Source organism: Salvelinus fontinalis, chromosome 10, assembly GCF_029448725.1.
Source record: "Salvelinus fontinalis isolate EN_2023a chromosome 10, ASM2944872v1, whole genome shotgun sequence".
In the NCBI taxonomy this organism is placed as follows: Eukaryota; Metazoa; Chordata; class Actinopteri; order Salmoniformes; family Salmonidae; genus Salvelinus; species Salvelinus fontinalis.
Genome location: NC_074674.1, coordinates 18380553 through 18398878, shown reverse-complemented (window position 1 = coordinate 18398878; position 18326 = coordinate 18380553). Strand labels below are relative to the sequence as shown.

The window sequence follows — 18326 nt, the reverse complement described above, 5'->3', positions numbered from 1 at the left end:
CACGAGGGTAACCAAGAATCACTCGTATCTCTGGCGAGCCAGAGAGCATCACTTGCTGTGAATTGACTGACCCACTCATTGAACTATAAGAAACGGAGCCACTGTAACGGCAGCGCGCCACAGCCATACCACACAGGGCAATACCCCGCGAAGGGAAGAAGACCAGCGAGCTGCTGTCCGCTGATTTCTCCTTCCCCATCTCACTATATCAAACTCACTCCACAATGCCCGTGAATCAGAAATTTCAAGGTAATTGCAAATAACGTTATCCGAGTGGGATATTTGGGGGGGATTATCTATCAAGCTAAAGGGCTAGCTAGCATTTGGAATCTATTGTCAGCTAGTTCTGTTTCGCCTGTTGGAATGGAATGCTCGCCACTCTCCGCAATGGAGCATGCAAGGGCTAGCAATAGGGCTATCTAGATAGACCAGCTAGCTAACGTGATGAAATTAGACTACTGTAGCTAGCTAACGTCCGATCTATTTTCTTGCAGGAGGGAAAGCCTTTGGATTACTCAAAGCTCAACAAAGGGAGAGATGCGAGGAAATAAACAAGGTAAATCCGGTGATGTTTCTAATGTCGATATTTGCGTTTTATTTTGTCAATGACTCTATTAACTATTTATTTTCGACAGAATAATACCACTTGGCCTTGAACCTACTTTGATTTAGGTAGCACATAGCTAATATGGATTTAGCCAGTTACATTTGCTAATAACGTAAACGGCATTATTGCTATCAATATTATTTGCATGTGATCAAATCTGTCATAAATGATTGATTTCATTGTTATTGACCCGGTGACCCGTTATCTTGCCGGCGGTCTTCCCTGTGTCGTGAGAGCGACAGCCACTTGTTGCATGGCATACCCGTCACAGCTGACGTTACGTCTTCTGGGGGTCAGTCTATGAATGCCCCTCTCTCTCCTGGTTTTAATGTATTTGCTCGCGCTAGACCAGTCTAATCTCGCCCTAAATATTGCCTACAATTTATCCAATTCCATATTACCCAACCTGATTTAAAGACTAAAATCAGAAAAAGGGCAGATACTGTGTGGCCCCTCTCCCCTGACTCCTGGAGCCGGGCGGTTATCCCCCTGCGTTTAGACGGGAAATGCGTGTTTGGGAAGCGGGCTGAATGCGCCCTTTGTGTCGGGGGCGACTGTCTGGAAGTAGGGTGGAACGGGCCCACAGCATTTGAGTAGCTTGTTCTTGTTGTTTCTCTCTCTCTCTCTCTCGCCCTTTTCCCATGGAAATGGTACACAAATCATGTTGCTGTGATTGCACATTGTGGTATTTCACCTTACAGATATAGGAGTTTATCAAATTGTATTTGTCACATGTGCCGAATACAGCAGGTGTAGACATTACAGTGAAATGCTTAAAATGAATGTTGGATTTGTTTTCAAATTCTTTGTGGGTCTGTGTGATCAGTGGGAAATATGTGTCTCTAATGTGGTCATACATTTGGAGGTTAGGAAATGCAGATCAGTTTCCACCTCATTTTGTGGACAGTGGGCACATATACTGTCTTCTTTTGAGAGCCATGTCTGCCTATGGCGACCTCTCTCAATAGCAAGGCTATTCTCACTAAGTCTGTACGCAGTCAAGGATTTTCTTAATTTTCGGTCAGTCTCAGTGGGCAGGTATTCTACCACTGTGTACAGTCGTGGCCAAAAGTTTTGAGAATGACACAAATATTCATTTCCACAAAGTTTGCTGCTTCAGTGTCTTTAGATATTTTTGTCAGATGTTACTGAAGTATAATTACAAGCGTTTCATAAGTGTCAAAGGCTTTTATTGACAATTACATGAAGTTGATGCAAAGAGTCAATATTTGCAGTGTTGACCCTTCTTTTTCAAGACCTCTGCAATCCACCCTGGCATGCTGTCAATTAACTTCTGGGCCACATCCAGACTGATTGCCGCCCATTCTTGCATAATCAATGCTTGGAGTTTGTCAGAATTTGTGGGTTTTTGTTTGTTCACCCGCCTCTTGAGAATTGACCACAAGTTCTCAATGGGATTAAGGTCTGGGGAGTTTCCTGGCAATGGACCCAAAATATCGATGTTTTGTTCCCTGAGCCACTTAGTTATCACTTTTGCCTTATGGCAAGGTGTCCATTATGCTGGAAAAGGTATTGTTCGTCACCAAACTGTACCTGGATGGTTGGCTCTCGGAGGATATGTTGGTACCATTCTTTATTCATGGCTGTGTTCTTAGGCAAAATTGTGAGTGAGCCCACTCCCTTGGCTGAGAAGCAACCCTACACATGAATGGTCTCAGGATGCTTTACTGTTGGCATGACACAGGACTGATGGTAGCGCTCACCTTGTCTTCTCCGGACAAGCTTTTTTTCCGGATGCCCCAAACAATCGGAAAGGGGATTCATCAGGGGAAATGATTTGACTCCAGTTCTCAGCAGTCCCATCCCTGTACCTTTTGCAGAATATCAGTCTCTGATGTTTCTCCTGGAGAGAAGTGGCTTCTTTGCTGCCCTTCTTGACACCAGGCCATCCTCCAAAATTCTTCGCCTCACTGTGGGTGCAGATGCACTCACAGCTGTCTGCTGCCATTCATGAGCAAGCTCTGTACTGGTGTGCCCCGATCCCGCAGCTGAATCAACTTTAGGAGACTGTCCTGGCACTTGCTGGACTTTCTTGGGCGCCTTGAAGCCTTCTTCACAACAATTGAAACGCTCTCCTTGAAGTTCTTGATGATCCGATAAATGGTTGATTTAGGTGCAATCTTACTGGCAGCAATATCCTTGCCTGTGAAGCCCTTTTTGTGCAAAGCAATGATGATGGCACTTGTTTCCTTGCAGGTAACCATGGTTGAGAGGAAGAACAAAGATTCCAATAACCACCCTCCTTTTGAAGCTTCCAGTCTGTTATTCGAGCTCAATTAGCATGACAGAGTGATCTCCAGCCTTGTCCTCGTCAACACTCACACCTGTGTTAACGAGATAATCACTGACATGATGTCAGCTGGTCCTTTTGTGGCAGGGCTGAAATGCAGTGGAAATGTTTTGGGGGGATTCAGTTAATTTTCATGGCAAAGAGGGACTACAATTAATTGCAATTCATCTGATCACTGTTCATAACATTCTGGAGTATATGCAAATTGCCATCATACAAACTGAGGCAGCAGTCTTTGTGAAAATGTATATTTGTGTCATTCTCAAAACTTTTGGCCACGACTGTACTCTCTGTTTAGGGCCAGATAGCATTCCAATTTGCTTAGTTTTTTGGGTTGATTCTTTGCAGTGTGTCAAATAGTTATCATATTTCTTCCTCATAATTTGGTTGACTCTAATTGTGTTGCTGGCCTGGTGCTCTGTGGGGTCTGTTTGTGTTTGTGAACAGAGCCCCAGAACCAGCTGGCTGAGGGGACTCTTCTCTATTTTAATCTCTCTGTAGGTGAGGGCTTTGATGTGGAATGTGTGGTCATCACTTCCTTTTAGGGCGTTGTAGAATTTAACAGCACTTTTGGGGATCTTGATAACTGGTGGGTATAGTTCTAATTCTGCTCTGCATGCATCATTTGGGGTTTAGCATTGTATACAAAGTATATTTAGCAAAATTCTGGATGAGTCTCAATTGGGTGTCCCGTTTTGTGAATTCTTGGTTGGTGAGTGGACCCCAGATCTCAACTATAGAGGCCAATGGTTTCTATAACTGATTTGAAGTATTTTTAGCCAGATCCTAATTGGGATGTCAAGTTTTATGTTCCTTTTGATGGCATAGCAGGCCCTTCTTGCCTTGTCTCTTAAATCGTTCACAGCCTTGTGGAAGTTACCTGTGGTGTTGATGTTTAGGCCGAGGGTAGGTATAATTCATTGCGTGTTCTAGGGCAACAGTGTCTAGATATAATTTGTATTTGTTGTCCTGGACCTTTTTTGTAACACCATTATTTTGTCTTACTGAGATTCACTGTCAGGGTTCAAGTCTAACAGAATCTGTGCAAAAGATCTAGGTGCTGCTGTAGGCCCTTCTTGGTTGGGGACAGAAGCACCATGTCACGTTTGTCGTATGGTGGAAGAGAGGAGGACCAGGCGCAGCGTGATATATATACATTCTTCTTATTTATTTACCGAAACGAAGAACACTAAACACACTATCAAAATAACCAACAAACGTAACGCTATATAATCAATAAGTGCAGACACAGGCAACTTAGACATAGACAAGTAAACACCCCATAAACATACAAGACAAAACACATACATCCCCCATGTCACACCCTGACCTAACCAAAATAATAAAGAAAACAAAGATAACTAAGGTCAGGGCGTGACACACCAGATCATCTGCAAACAATAGACATTTGATTTCAGAGTCCAGTAGGGTGAGGCCAGGTGCTGCAGACTGTTCTAGTGCCCTCACCAATTCATTGATATAATTGTTGAAAAGGGTGGGGCTCTTGCTGCATCCTTGTCTCACCCCACGGCTCTGAGGAAAGAAATCTGTGTGTTTATTGCCAATTTTAACTGCACACTTGCTGTTTCTGTACATTGATTTTACAATGTTTTCACAGAGGAAATGTTTGCTGTTAATGATACCGCAGAGGATTTTTCAGCGATTGCTGTTGACATAGATTCTCTTTGGGGCTAGAAGCCTGTTTTCTCTCTCTCTCTCACTTTCTCTCTCTCTCTGGGGCTGAAAGTATGTCTGTCTCTCTTTCGCACATTCTGGTCACATGGAAACAAACCTAGAATTGAGGAGAGAGAATCAGCCCTCAGGGCACAGACGTCATTTCAACTTCTAGTTTTGATTTACATTTGGTTGAGTTGTCAACTAATGTGAATTCAATGGGAAATCAACAAAACATTTCACCACGTCATTGGTTTTAGGTTAAAAGTTGGATGAAAAAAAGACAATGCCCTTACGTTGATTACTTTTTTCAAGTCCAATCAGTTTTCCATGTTGATAGATCATTTTTGTTGTTGAAATGATGTGGGAACATTGTTGATTCAACCAGTTTTTGCCCAGTGGGAGGTTGCGGAGAGGTCAATCAGGAGAATCACATTTTTGTTTTGTTTTGTGGGTCGTTTAACAAAATGATCATCCTCATTTCTGCAATAACATCAACAAAATTTAGACCCATATTGGTGAACTGATGACATCGACCATACATGCACAAGCATACATTTGTACTATTGTAAAAAAGCAAGCCTTTTTTGGTATACTCAAGAAAGCAGTAATTCCAGGTGCAGTGTAGTCACTAGTTGACTGATGATTGGCTCAGCCTTGGGTTTAGCGCTATGCTGCCTGTGACTAACATGCCTGCATCACCACCTCCAGTTCTATGAATCAGCTGCCTGACAGTGGTGTTCAGCAGATTTGCACTTTGGTTCAGCCACTCCATTTCCATAATAATATAACCTTTTATCTGTGGGGGGGGGGGGGGGGGGGTTCTAGAACGACTGTGAGAAGGTCATTTCTGGTGTTTTTTCTAAATTCTACTCCAAAATGTATGAAAATAAAATTATGGTCTGCTGCTCCTCTCTCTCTTCACCCTGCACTTGCTCTACCCCAGAGGTGTCAAACTCAAACTCGTTCTTCAAATTGATTATATTTCCTTGCCGTCAAAATAAGCAAAGAATGCTTTTGGAATTTTCGATGCTCTCTGACTAACTTTCGTTTCAATGACTGTTCACAAGCTGGACAGAGAAGAGAGAGAGAGACTATAAATGTAGGTCTATTGTAATTTCTACAGTTTCGATTTGGTTTTAGTGGGGATGTACATCTTTCCCTTTCAAGAGATTCGATATGTATCTAGATACATGGGCTCCAATACGATACAGGAACAATACTCTTTCATTTGAAACTATTCGATGTACTAATATTTGCTGCATCATCATTCTAAATTAAAATCTGCTACTGACGGAGCTTTTGAGCTGGGCCTCTGAGCTGGATCTGTCTGAGCTGACTGTGTGTGTAAATGATGTACAGTGCATTCGGAAGGTATTCAGACCCCTTTACTTTTTCCTCATTTTGTTACATTACAGCCTTATTCTAAAATGTATTTCATAAATTTTTTTCCTCGTCTATCTACACACAATATACCCCAGCTGTTGGTAGGCTGGTGGTAGGCAACACAAGCTCACAGGACAGGACCGCCGAGTGCTGAAGCGCGTAGTGTGAAAAAATCGTCTGTCCTCGGTTGCAACACTCACTACCGAGTTCCAAACTGCCTCTGGAAGCAACATCAGCACAATAACTGTTAGTCGGGAGCTTCATGAAATGGGTTTCCATGGCCGAGCAGCTTCAAACAAGCCTAAGATCACCATGCGCAATGCCAAGCGTCGGCTGGAGGGGTGTACAACTTGCCACCATTGGACTTTGGAGCAGTGGAAACACGTTCTCTGGAGTGATGACTCACGCTTCTCCATTTGGCAGTCCGATGGATGAATCTGGGTTTGGCGGATGCCAGGAGAACACTACCTGCCCCTATGCATAGTGCCAATTGTAAAGTTTGGTGGAGGAGGAATAATGGTCTGGGGCTGTTTTTCAAGGTTCGGGCCCCTTAGTTCCAATGATTAGAAATCTTAACGCTACAGCATACAATGACCTTCTAGACGATTCTGTGCTTCCAACTTTGTGGCAACAGTTTGGGAAAGGTCCTTTCCTGTTTCAGCATGACAATGCCCCCATGCACAAAGTGCGGCCCATACAGAAATGGTTTGTCGAGCTCCGTGTGGAAGAACTTGACTGGCCTACACAGAGCCCTGACCTCAACCGAATCGAACACCTTTGGGATGAATTGGAACGCCGACTGCGAGCCAGGCCTAATTGCCCAACATCAGTGCCGACCTCACTTCCATTCAGCCACAAGAGCATTAGTAAGTCCTCGCAGCAATGTTCCAACATCTAGTTGAAATCCTTCTGAAAAGAATGGAGCCTGTTATAGCAGCAAAGGGGAACCAACTCCATATTAATGCCCATGATTTTGGAATGAGATGTTCGACAAGCAGGTGTCCACATACTTTTGGTCATGTAGTGTACATAATTTACATACACCATACACATACAGTGCATTCGGAAAGTATTCAGACCCTTGACTTTTTCCACATTTTGTTACGTTACAGCCTTATTCTAAAATAGATTAAATTGTTTTTTTTACCTCATCAATCTACACACAATGCCCCATAATGACTAAGCAAAAACAGTGTATTTGACATTTTTGCACATCAAAAAATTAAAACAGGATTACTGTACTCAGTACTCTGTTGAAGCACTTTTGGCAGCGATTACAGCCTCGAGTCTTCTTGGGTATGACGCTACAAGCTTGGCACACCTGTATTTGGGGAGTTTCTCCCATTCTTCTCTGCAGATCCTTTCAAGCTCTGTCAGGTTGGATGGGGAGCGTCGCAGCACAGCTATTTTCAGGTCTCTCCAGAGATGTTTGGTCTGATTCAAGTCTGGGCTCTGGCTGGGCCACTCAAGGCCATTCAGAGACTTGTTCTGAAGCCACTCCTGCATTGTCTTGGCTGTGTGCTTGGGGTCGTTGTCCTGTTGGAAGGTGAACCTTTGCCTCGAGTCTGATGTCCTGAGCGCTCAGGAGCAGGTTTTCATCAATGATCTCTCTGTTCTTTGCTCCATTCATCTTTCCGTCTCCCTGACCCTGCTGCTGATACCATCCCCATTGCATGACGCTGCCACCACCATGCTTCACTGTAGGGATGGTACCAGGTTTCTTCCGGACTTGATGCTTGTTATTCAGGCCGAAGAGTTCAATCTTTGTTTCATTTGACCAGAGAATCTTGTATCTCATGGTCTGAGAGTCATTTTAGGTGCCTTTTGGAAAACTACAAGCGGGCTGTCATGTGCCTTTTACTGAGGAGTGACTTCCGTCTGGCCACTCTACCATAAAGGCCTGATTGGTGGAGTGCTGCAAAGATGGTTGTCCTTCTGGAAGGTCTTCCCATCTCCACAAAGGAACTCTGGAGCTCTATCAGAGTGACCATCGGGTTCTTGATCACCCCCCTGACTGTAGGCACTTCTCCCCCGATAGCTCAATTTGGCCAGGTGGCCAGCTCTAGGAAGAGCCTTGGTGGTTCCAAACTTTTTCCATGGAGGACTGTGTTCTTGGGAACCTTCAGTGCTGCAGACATTTTTTGCTATCCTTTCCCAGATCTGTGCCTCAACACAATCCTGTCTCTGAGCTCTACAGACAATTCCTTTGACCTCATGGCTTGGTTTTTTCTCTGACATACACTGTCAACTGTGGGACCTTATATAGACAGGTGTGTGTGTGCCTTTCCAAATCATGTCCAATCAATTGAATTTACCACAGGTGGACTCCAATCAAGTTGTAGAAACATCTCAAGGATGATGAATGGAAACAGGATGCACCTGACCTCAATTTTGAGTCTCATAGCAAAGGGTCTGAATACTTATGTAAATAAGGTATCTCTGTTTTTTATTTGTAATACATCTGCAAAAATGTCTAAATACCTGTTTTCGCTTCGTCATCATGGGGAATTGTGTGTAGATTGATGAGGAAATGTTTTTATTTAATCAGTTTTATAATAAGGCTGTAATGTAACAAAATGGGGTCTGAATACTTTCCGAATGCACTGTGAGAATGCACTATATATACACTGCTCAAAAAAATAAAGGGAACACTTAAACAACACAATGTAACTCCAAGTCAATCACACTTCTGTGAAATCAAACTGTCCACTTAGGAAGCAACACTGATTGACAATACATTTCACATGCTGTTGTGCAAATGGAATAGACAAAAGGTGGAAATTGTAGGCAATTAGCAAGACACCCCCAAAAAGGGCACATTGCTCAGTTTGACTAGGGCAGTTCGGTTTAGGGTCCCCGGTCCGATGGAGTCTTAAACGTTTGAATCGTTACAGCCACACGTTCAATGTTCATTGAGAGTTTCCCTTATATTAATTTAGGCGTGCTCTGTCAATGCTAAATCGTTTCCGCCACTCCAAAAATATGATTAAAAACGGTATTTGTGTGTGTGTACAGTATTTATCACTTCAGTTTTATTTTTTTATTTTTTTTAAATCATATTTTTGGAGTGGCGGCAACGATTTTAGCAGCGGAGGAGCACCCCGAAAAGAATATAGGGAAACACCTTTGCTAATAATATTGGGTGCGTGTTTGTTGCAGTGATGAGTCAGACCCACTGAATCGTGCCGTCGTCCTGGAGAGATTGCCTGCAATGCTGATTCTCATATTCACCTCCGATTTCACGCTCTACCACTCGCACAAACACTCTTCATAACCCTTTCTCTCCCACTCACACACATGTACTGTACTAACACCTCTTCAGGCATCAAATGTCTCTTCATATTCTATAATATATTCCATTTAGCAGACTCTTTTATCCAAAGCGTCTGAGAAGGAAGTTGTCAAGGAAGTGAGTTTGTGTTTATACAGGATCTCCCGGCCCACGTTGTTACAAAATGGAGGAGGTGCACGGTGATGCTGAGCTCAATGTAGCCTCTAGCATGCCTCCGGAGGATCCGCCATTATATCACACGGAGCCTCCGACGACATGTGGCTTTAACAGTCATGCGTGTGTATATATTTTGTGTATGGTTGGCCCTGGGAATTGAACCCACAACCCTGGTAATGAACGCACCGTACAGGACCACATTACTGAGCTACGCCTGAACGGTCACAATGGCTGCCTGCCTTTCTTTACTGACTCCGGTATCAGAGTCATTCTCATGTCCCACTTTCATGAGCTCTATAGCACAGGAAGAAACACACACTGTGGGTGAGTCCCAAATGGCACCCTATTCCATATATAGAGCACTACTTTTGACCAGGACCATAAGGGCTTTGTTCGAAGGTAGTGCACTATATAGGGCTCTGTTTGGGACACAGCCTGTGTCTTTAAAACCCCTAGAGACATAGCATGGCCAGCAGCATACCACCATGCATCCCTCTGTTGGCTTGGCTCTGAAGCTAAGCAGGGTTGGTCCTGGTCAGTCCCTGGATGGGAAACCAGATGTTGTTTGTAGTGGTGTTTGAGGGCTAGTAGGAGGCACTCTATCCTCTGGTCTAAAAAAAGAAAAATCCCAGGGCAGTGATAAGGGACATTGCCCTGTGTAGGGTGCTGTCTTTTGGATGGGATGTTAAACGGTGTCCTGACTCTGTGGTCACCAAAGATCCCTCGCCAGTTATCATAGGGGTGTTAACCCCGGTGTCCTGCCTAAATTCCCGATCTGCCCCTCATACCATCATGGCCACCTAAGCATCCCCAGCTTCCAATTCTCTCAATCATCTCCTCTATGGAAGCTCTGCTCCTAAGCAACTTTGCAGTATTACATTTTTTTTGTGTGTTATTTCATACAGACGGAAATACGTTTTGGATATCAGACCGGTGGTAACTCACCAGCATTACGGCCAGGAATACGACTTTCCCGAATTGGATCCTTTGTTCGTACCCCCCAGGGCAATTTAACTTATTCCAGAGGCTGCATTCAAAACACCGCCGGAGAAGAAGAGGTATTCGGAGTGGACTTCTAGTCCGACTCAGGAGGCATGCACAACATCCACCGCTTCCGAGTATATTATTAGATAATATTCAGTCTCTGGATAACAAAGTACACGAGCTCAGGGCAAGGCTCTCCTTCCAGAGAGACATCAGGGATTGTAGCATACTCTGTTTCACGGTCAAAACAGCCAGCTGGGTTCTCAGTACATCGCGCAGACAGGAATAAAACCTCTCCGGGAAGAAGAAAGGCGGGAGTGTATATTTCTTGATTAACTACTCATGGTGTGATTGTGATAATATACAGAAACTCAAGTCCTTTTGTTCATCCGACCTAGAATACCTCACAATCAAATGCCGACCGTATTATCTCCCAAGAGAATTATCTTCGGTTATAGTCACAGCCGTGTATATTCCCCCTCAAGCCTATACTATGAAAAGCCAACTGACATTTATTCCTGATTATTATTTGACCATGCTTGTCACTTATGAACATTTTGAACATCTTGGCCATGCTCTGTTATAATCTACACCCGGCACAGCCAGAAGAGGACTGGCCACCCCTCATAGCCTGGTTCCTCTCTAGGTTTCTTCCTAGGTTTTGGCCTTTCTAGGGAGTTTTTCCTAGCCACTGTGCTTCTACACCTGCATTGCTTGGGTTTGGGCTGGGTTTCTGTACAGCACTTCGAGATATTAGCTGATGTACGAAGGGCTATATAAAATAAACTTGATTTGATATACTACAACGGCCCTCAAAGAACTAAACTGGACTTTATGCAAACTGGAAACCACATTTTCTGAGGCCGTATTTATTGTAGCTGGGGATTTTAACAAAGCATATTTGAGGAAAACACTACTGAAGTTCTACCAACAGATTGACTGTAGTACTCGCTCTGGAAAACATTGGACCACTGCTACTCAAACTTCCGGGATGGCTACAAGATCCGCCCCCGACCTCCCTTAAGCAAATCTGATCACGACTCCATTTTGCTCACTCCTTCCTACAGGCAGAAACTCAAACAGGAAGTACCCATGCTTAGGTCTATTCAACTCTGGTCTGACCAATCAGAATCCATGCTTCAAGATTGTTTTGTTTACGCGGACTGGGATATGTTCCGGGAATAACATTGACGAATACATGGATACGGTGACTGAGTTCATATAGGGCAGCCTTTCTTAAAGTATGGGTCGCGACCTCTTAATGGTGGGTCGCAACGTGACAGAGTAAATGTATAACTGTTTCATTAATTACTGGAATTGATTTGGCCAAGTGCATCTGCGCTCTCTGCTTAGATGTGGCCTGTGCTCAGTTTGGCAGCTGCACAAGTGTGAGAGGGAGATGCCCGTGTGCTTCGTGGTTTAGCGGATCTTTTTTCTGCAGTTTTCGTGAAGATCACTCCACAACACACACGATGCAGCGCTGTCTTGTTATTCCCACTCGCCAGCACTCACCGCTGTCATGAAATGGACTCATGCTAGCCACAAGTTCTGACTGAGCTCAATTGTCATGAAACGCATATACAGCGATGAGTTTCTCTCTCTTTCATACAAACTTATAACGAGGAGCATCCACAATGTGTTTTGTGCGGGGAAGTGCTTAGTAATGAGTCTCTCATAACGATCAAATTTATAAAACGACACGTCCTGACAAAACATCCACAGCATGATGGTAAACCCAGGGAGTTCTTTCAGAACAGGGCAGAATGCTTCAGGAAACAGTGCTTCAAACGTGACAAAGTAAGTCCGCTAGCAAGGCATTGTTGTCATTTTATAACAGGTGATGATAAGCAGAAATAAGGGCATACTAACTGTCATAGTAGATGCGAGTTTCTGTTTCAAACAATCCCCTGGCCTTTTACACAGCTAATAGCTAACATTCGCCAAAGCAAGCTAGCTACCCTAGTAACAGTTCAGATGAAGATGAAAAATGATCAGGCTCACGGTAGGAATTATTGTTGAAAACTAGTCTAGGTTGGAACTGTTGCTGTTAAAATAAAAAAAATAAAAAATTCTTAACTGGAATAAACTGATTAAAGCAAAATGCTTTTTGAGTCAACCACACTCACACAGTTCTGGGTTGCTCATCTACAACAGGAAGCGGCCTCCTGCCTGACTGAGAAAGCAGCAGATGTTCTGGTCCAGTTTGGCACCGCATACCTATGCGAGTCAGGGTTCTCAACTCTGACATACTTATAAAACAAGTACAGAAACAGTTAAGGCTGAGCATGACCTCAGTGTTACACTGTCAAAAACAGAGCCCAGAATAGACATGCTCTCATTAGGACTGTGAGTGTGTTTTCTGGTCTACATCTGTGTGATGTGATCAGTTTATTCTAGTTCAGAATAGAAAAATATGCATTGTATTTTAACAGCAACAGTTCCAACATAGACAGATATGTACGAGTGTTTTTAATGGGGGGAAATAAACATTAATGAATATGTATATAGATATTTCATTTTGTTGTTATTTGTTTTTGTCTGTATTGCATTTGTTTTAGGCATAAGGGCAATGAAATGTACCGATATTTATGTATAGTTGCATATTTTTTATAAGCTTGCGTCCCAGGAAAACACAGGAATTCTAATTTGTGTCCCAAGCTGAAAAAGTTTAAGAAGCCCTGGTATAAGGGATGTTGTTCCCACTGTGACTACTTAAACATACCCTAACCAGAAACTGTGGATAGATGGCGGCATTCGCGCAAAACTGAAAGGGGCGAAACACCGCATTTAACCATGGCACGGTGACTTGGAATATGGCCAAATACAAACAGTGTAGGTATTCCCTCCGTAAGGCAATCAATCACGAAAAACGTCAGTACAGAGACAAAGTGGAGTCGCAATTCAATGACTCAGACACGAGACGTATGTGGCAGGGTCTACAGACAATCGCGGACTACAAAGGGAAAAACAGCCACGTCGCGGACACCGACGTCTTGCTTCCGGACAAGCTAAACACCTTCTTCGACCGCTTTGAAGATAACACGGTGCTGCCGACGCGGCACACTACCAAGGACTGTGGGCTCTCCTTCTCCGTGGCCGACGTGAGTAAGACATTTAAGCGTGTTAACCCTTGCAAGGCGGCCGGCCCAGACGGCATCCCTAGCCGCGTCCTGGTCTGCTCATGCTGGTCTGCATGAGCAGACCAGCTGACTGAAGTGTTTACGGACATATTCAATCTCTCCCTATCCCAATCTGCTGACCCTACTTGCTTCAAGATGTCCACCATTGTTCCTGTACCCAATAAAGCAAAGGTAACTGAACTAAATGACTATCACCCCGTAGCACTCACTTCTGTAATTATGAAGTGCTTTGAGAGGCTAGTTAAGGACCATATCACCTCTACCTTACCTGACACCCTAGACCCACTTGAATTTGCTTACCGCCACAATAGATCCACAGATGACGCAATCGTCATCACATTGCACACTGCACTATCCCTTCTGGACAAGATGAATACCTATGTAAGAATGTGGTTCATTGTCTATAGCTCAGCATTCAACACCATAGTACAGGCTCATCATTAAGTTCGGGGCCCTGGGTCTGAACACCGTCCTGGACTTCCTGACTGGCCGCCCCCAGGTGATGAAGGTAGGAAACAACACCTCCACTTCTCTCCTGTACTCCCTGTTCAGCCATGACTACGTGGTCACGCACGCCTCCAATGCAATCATCAAAATCAAAAACAGCTTCTATCGCAAGGCCATCAGACTGTTAAATAGCCGTCACTAGCCGGCTTCCACTCAGTTATACAACCCTGTCCCTTAGAGGCTGCTGCCCTATATACATAGACTTGGAATCACTGACCACATTAATAATGGAACACTAGTCACTTGAATAATGTTTACATACTGCTTTATTCATCTCATATGTTTATACTGTATTATATTCTACTGTATTTTAGTCAATGCCACTCCGACATTGCTCGATCTAATATTAATATTTTTCTTAAATCTTTTACTTTTAGATTTGTGTTTTATTGTTGTGAATTGTTAGATACTACTGCACAAGCATTTCGCTACAAACGCAATAACATCTGCTAAATATCTGCTAAACATCAGTTAGTATTTGGTAGCATTGCCTTTAAATTGTTTAACAATGTTTAACATTTTGGGTAGTCTTCCACATGCTTCCCACAATAAGTTGGGTGAATTTTGGCCCATTCCTCCTGACAGAGCTGGTGTAACTGAGTCAGGTTTGTAGGCCTCCTTGCTTGCACACTCTATTTTATTTCTGCCCACACATTTTCAATAGGATTGAGGTCAGGGCTTTGTGATGGCCACTCCAATACCTTGACTTTGTTGTCCTTAAGCCATTTTGCCACAAGCATGCTTGGGGTCATTGTCCATTTGGAAGACCCATTTGCAACCAAGCTTTAACTTCCTGACTGATGTCTTGAGATGTTGCTTCAATATATTCACATAATTTTCATTCCTCATGATGCCATCTCTTTTGTGAAGTGCACCAGTCCCTCCTGCAGCAAAGCACCCCCACAACATGATGCTGCCACCCCCGTGCTTCACGGTTGGGATGGTGTTCTTCGGCTTGCAAGCATCCCCCTTTTTACTCCAAACATAACGATGGTCATTATGGCCAAACAGTTCTATTTGCGTTTCATCAGACCAGAGGACATTTCTGCAAAACGTACAATATTTTTCCCCATGTGCAGTTGCAAACCGTAGTCTGGCTTTTTTTATGGCGGTTTTGGAGCAGTGGCTTCTTCCTTGCTGAGTGGCCTTTCAGGTTATGTCGATATAGGACTTGTTTTACTGTGGCTGTTAATACGTTTGTACCTGTTTCCTCCAGCATCTTCACAAGGTCCTTTGCTGTTGTTCTGGGATTGATTTGCACTTTTCGCACCAAGTACGTTAATCTCTAGGAGACAGAACGCATCTCCTTCCTGAGCGGTATGACGCCTGCGTGGTCCCATGGTGTTTATACTTGCGTACTATTGTTTATACTTGCGTACTACAGATGAATGTGGTACCTTCAGACGTTTGGAAATTGCTCCCAAGGATGAACCAGACTTGTGGAGGTTTACAATTATTTTCTGAGGTCTTGGCTGATTTCTTCTGATTTTCCCATGATGTCAAGCATAGATGCACTGAGTTTGAAGGTAGGCATTGAAATACATCCACAGGTACACCTCCAATTGACTCAAATGGTGTCAGTTAGCCTATCAGAAGCTTCTAAAGCTATGACATAATTTTCTGGAATTCTCCAATCTGTTTGAAGGCACAGTCAACTTAGTGTATGTAAACTTCTTACCCACTGGAATCGTGATACAGTGAATTTTATGTGAAATAATCTGTCTGTAAACAATTGTTGGAAAAATGACCTATGTCATGCACAAAGTAGATGTCCTAACCGACTTGCTATAGCTTGTTATCAAGAAATTTGTCGAGTGGTTGAAAAACGAGTTTCCATGACTTCAACCTAAGTGTATGTAAACTTTCGACTTCAACTGTAGATACTGTAACCTCTGCATTGAAGAGCGTAAATGACATGGGTGCGTCCCAGTAATATTTTATTGCACCTGAAGTTTACACTCGTTCACTACTTCCCACCAATCGAAAAAGCATTGGATTGGTGGAGGCATGTGGTAGTCATTCCCTTTCAGTGAAGGGAAGTGAACAAGTGCACACGTGGGAGGAAGGAGTGATAATTGAGATGTAGCCATGATGGTTAAATGTTGTGAATCTGATACCATGTTAGACCTGTTTCTCTGATGGGCTCTCGGATTCAGTTTCTCCCCTTTTCCTCTCTCCTCAGGAATACATGGAAGACCAGAAATACCGGGATGAGGAGGACCTCCCAGAAAAACTAGATTCCTTTAAAAGTAAGTCGTTCTGCCAGGAAAGACCTTCCCGGCCTGGAATGCAAGATGTATCGCTGTCCCAATTTGGGTCTGAATCAAAGAGGGGTGTGAGTAAGTTGTGTCTGTGGGTTTCCTGTGGGGGTGTGTGTGCCATATGTCAATGTGTTTGTATTTTATGTCTGTTTTTTTAGTGTGTCTGTGTGTTCTGACCTGGTTTCTAAGTGGGTTGTGAGGCCAGGGGGTTCCACAGCGTTCCAGACAGCAGGAATGTGTCTGCTCCTCCTCTCCTCTGGTTGTTATTGTAATTCTAGGGCTCTGGGGGAACAGGTGGTTTTAGAGAGTAGAATGACACTGAAACCAGGAAAGGATTAGCCCCCCCAGCAGCAGCACCTTGTTAAAAAATACCTGGGGAGAACCCTGGTGTGTGTGTGTCATCATTCACGGACAGGTCTGGTCTGAGAGTGAGAGTTGCAGTAGTGTTCTGTGTGTGTATTTTACTTGCAAATCCTGAGATTATATGCATAGGCCTATAGCAGAGGAGGCTGGTGGGATGGAACTATAGGAGGACGGGCTCATTGTAATGGCTGGAATGGAATAAATGGAATGGTATCGAACACATCGAGCACATTGAAACAACTTGTTTGACTCCGTTCCATCGATTCCATTCAAGTCATTACAATCAGCCCGTCCTCCTTTAGCTCCTCCCACCAGCCTCCTCTGGCCTATAGGAGAACTAGATAGAGCCCTGGTGCTGTATTTATTTCTCATAACAGCGAATGCTTGTAGGTATTGTTCCCGTTCGAGAGCGGGTGAGAATGAGCAAAGAGCAAGGACACAAGACGTTATTGTTTTGGGAAAGAACGACAGGAGGCTTTCATGTAGCGTCCCACACGGTCTCAGCTGAGGCCTGAAGCCGACAGCCCCACGCCCCAGAGGCTCCAGGGGTTGATGTGTGTATCACACAAATACGTCTGTCAGAGCACACTCCTAACCATGGAGAGAAGAGAGGGAGGGAAGGAGAGGGCGAGACAATGTGTGATTGTCCGTCCTTGCCCTTTACGCTCACAGCGAAGGCCTGGTGTAAATAGAAGGGTACACGGAATAGGGGAAGAGGAGGAAGAGAGAGAAGGCCTCCAAGATATTTCACTCACTTTGAAGACACGAGGAATATCGGAGAGGAGGAAGAAGCCACTTGTGTTGTTGAGACTATCAGTGTGTGGACGGATGGATGGTTGATTGACAGAGCGCTTCAGGACAAGAGGCCCACTCACAGAGCAGCGTGTAGGTGGGAGGCGGAACAGGGGCCCTCTCCTCAGAGTTCACAAACAGGGTCAGCATTGTCCCCCGACTGCCCCCTCACCCCCCCCCCTCCACACGGTGACAAAGTTCCACAACTCAAGGCCTCACACACAAACACACACACAGAGGCTCCATTGTGACAGGGGAAACAGCTAGGCCTAATCCAGAAACCTGACTAACTACAGAGTTCCAGAGAGAATTCCAGAGAGAGAGTTCCAGAGAGCGCTGTTTTTATCTCCACAACAAGACATGTCATTGGAGTGGCACTGGGCAGTTGACTACTGACTGATGAAGTATTAGGCTAATGCGTGAACTGTAGGCCAGGCCAAATGAGAGGATCTGTTCATTGCCATAAGGCCAGGACCATATTTTTTCCTCGTTGGCCTGTCTGACCCTAGCCTGCCATTGCGAGACACACCTGCTATGACCAGCTGTGTGTGTGTGTGTGTGTGTGTGTGTGTGTGTGTGTGTGTGTGTGTGTGTGTGTGTGTGTGTGTGTGTGTGTGTGTGTGTGTGTGTGTGTGTGTGTGTGTTAAGCAAAGCGTTTTTTTGGTCTTCTACTCTCCCTAATGCGTTGTGTTTGGGTGTGTTATTTAAGGGCCTTTAACTTTATTCGGTGTTACATTGAGACACCTCCACCCTCCTTATTTAGTCTGCTGTGTGTTAACCGTGCAAGCTAACCATGCGGTTGTGTGTTAACCGTGCAAGCTAACCATGCGGTTGTGTGTTAACCGTGCAAGCT

The 18326-nt window shown here is 44.2% G+C and overlaps 1 protein-coding gene across 1 annotated transcript in view; it reads left to right on the top strand.

Moving 5' to 3' along the window:
- The first annotated feature begins 45 nt into the window (after positions 1–45).
- aif1l (allograft inflammatory factor 1-like) overlaps positions 46–18326 on the top strand; it is a 42631-nt gene continuing 24350 nt past the window's right edge. The window contains exons 1-3 of the mRNA XM_055935964.1: positions 46–249; positions 495–556; positions 16240–16306. Of these exons, the coding sequence (XP_055791939.1) occupies positions 225–249; positions 495–556; positions 16240–16306 (154 nt within the window). The 5' untranslated portion in view covers positions 46–224. The remainder of the gene's footprint in view (positions 250–494; positions 557–16239; positions 16307–18326) is intronic.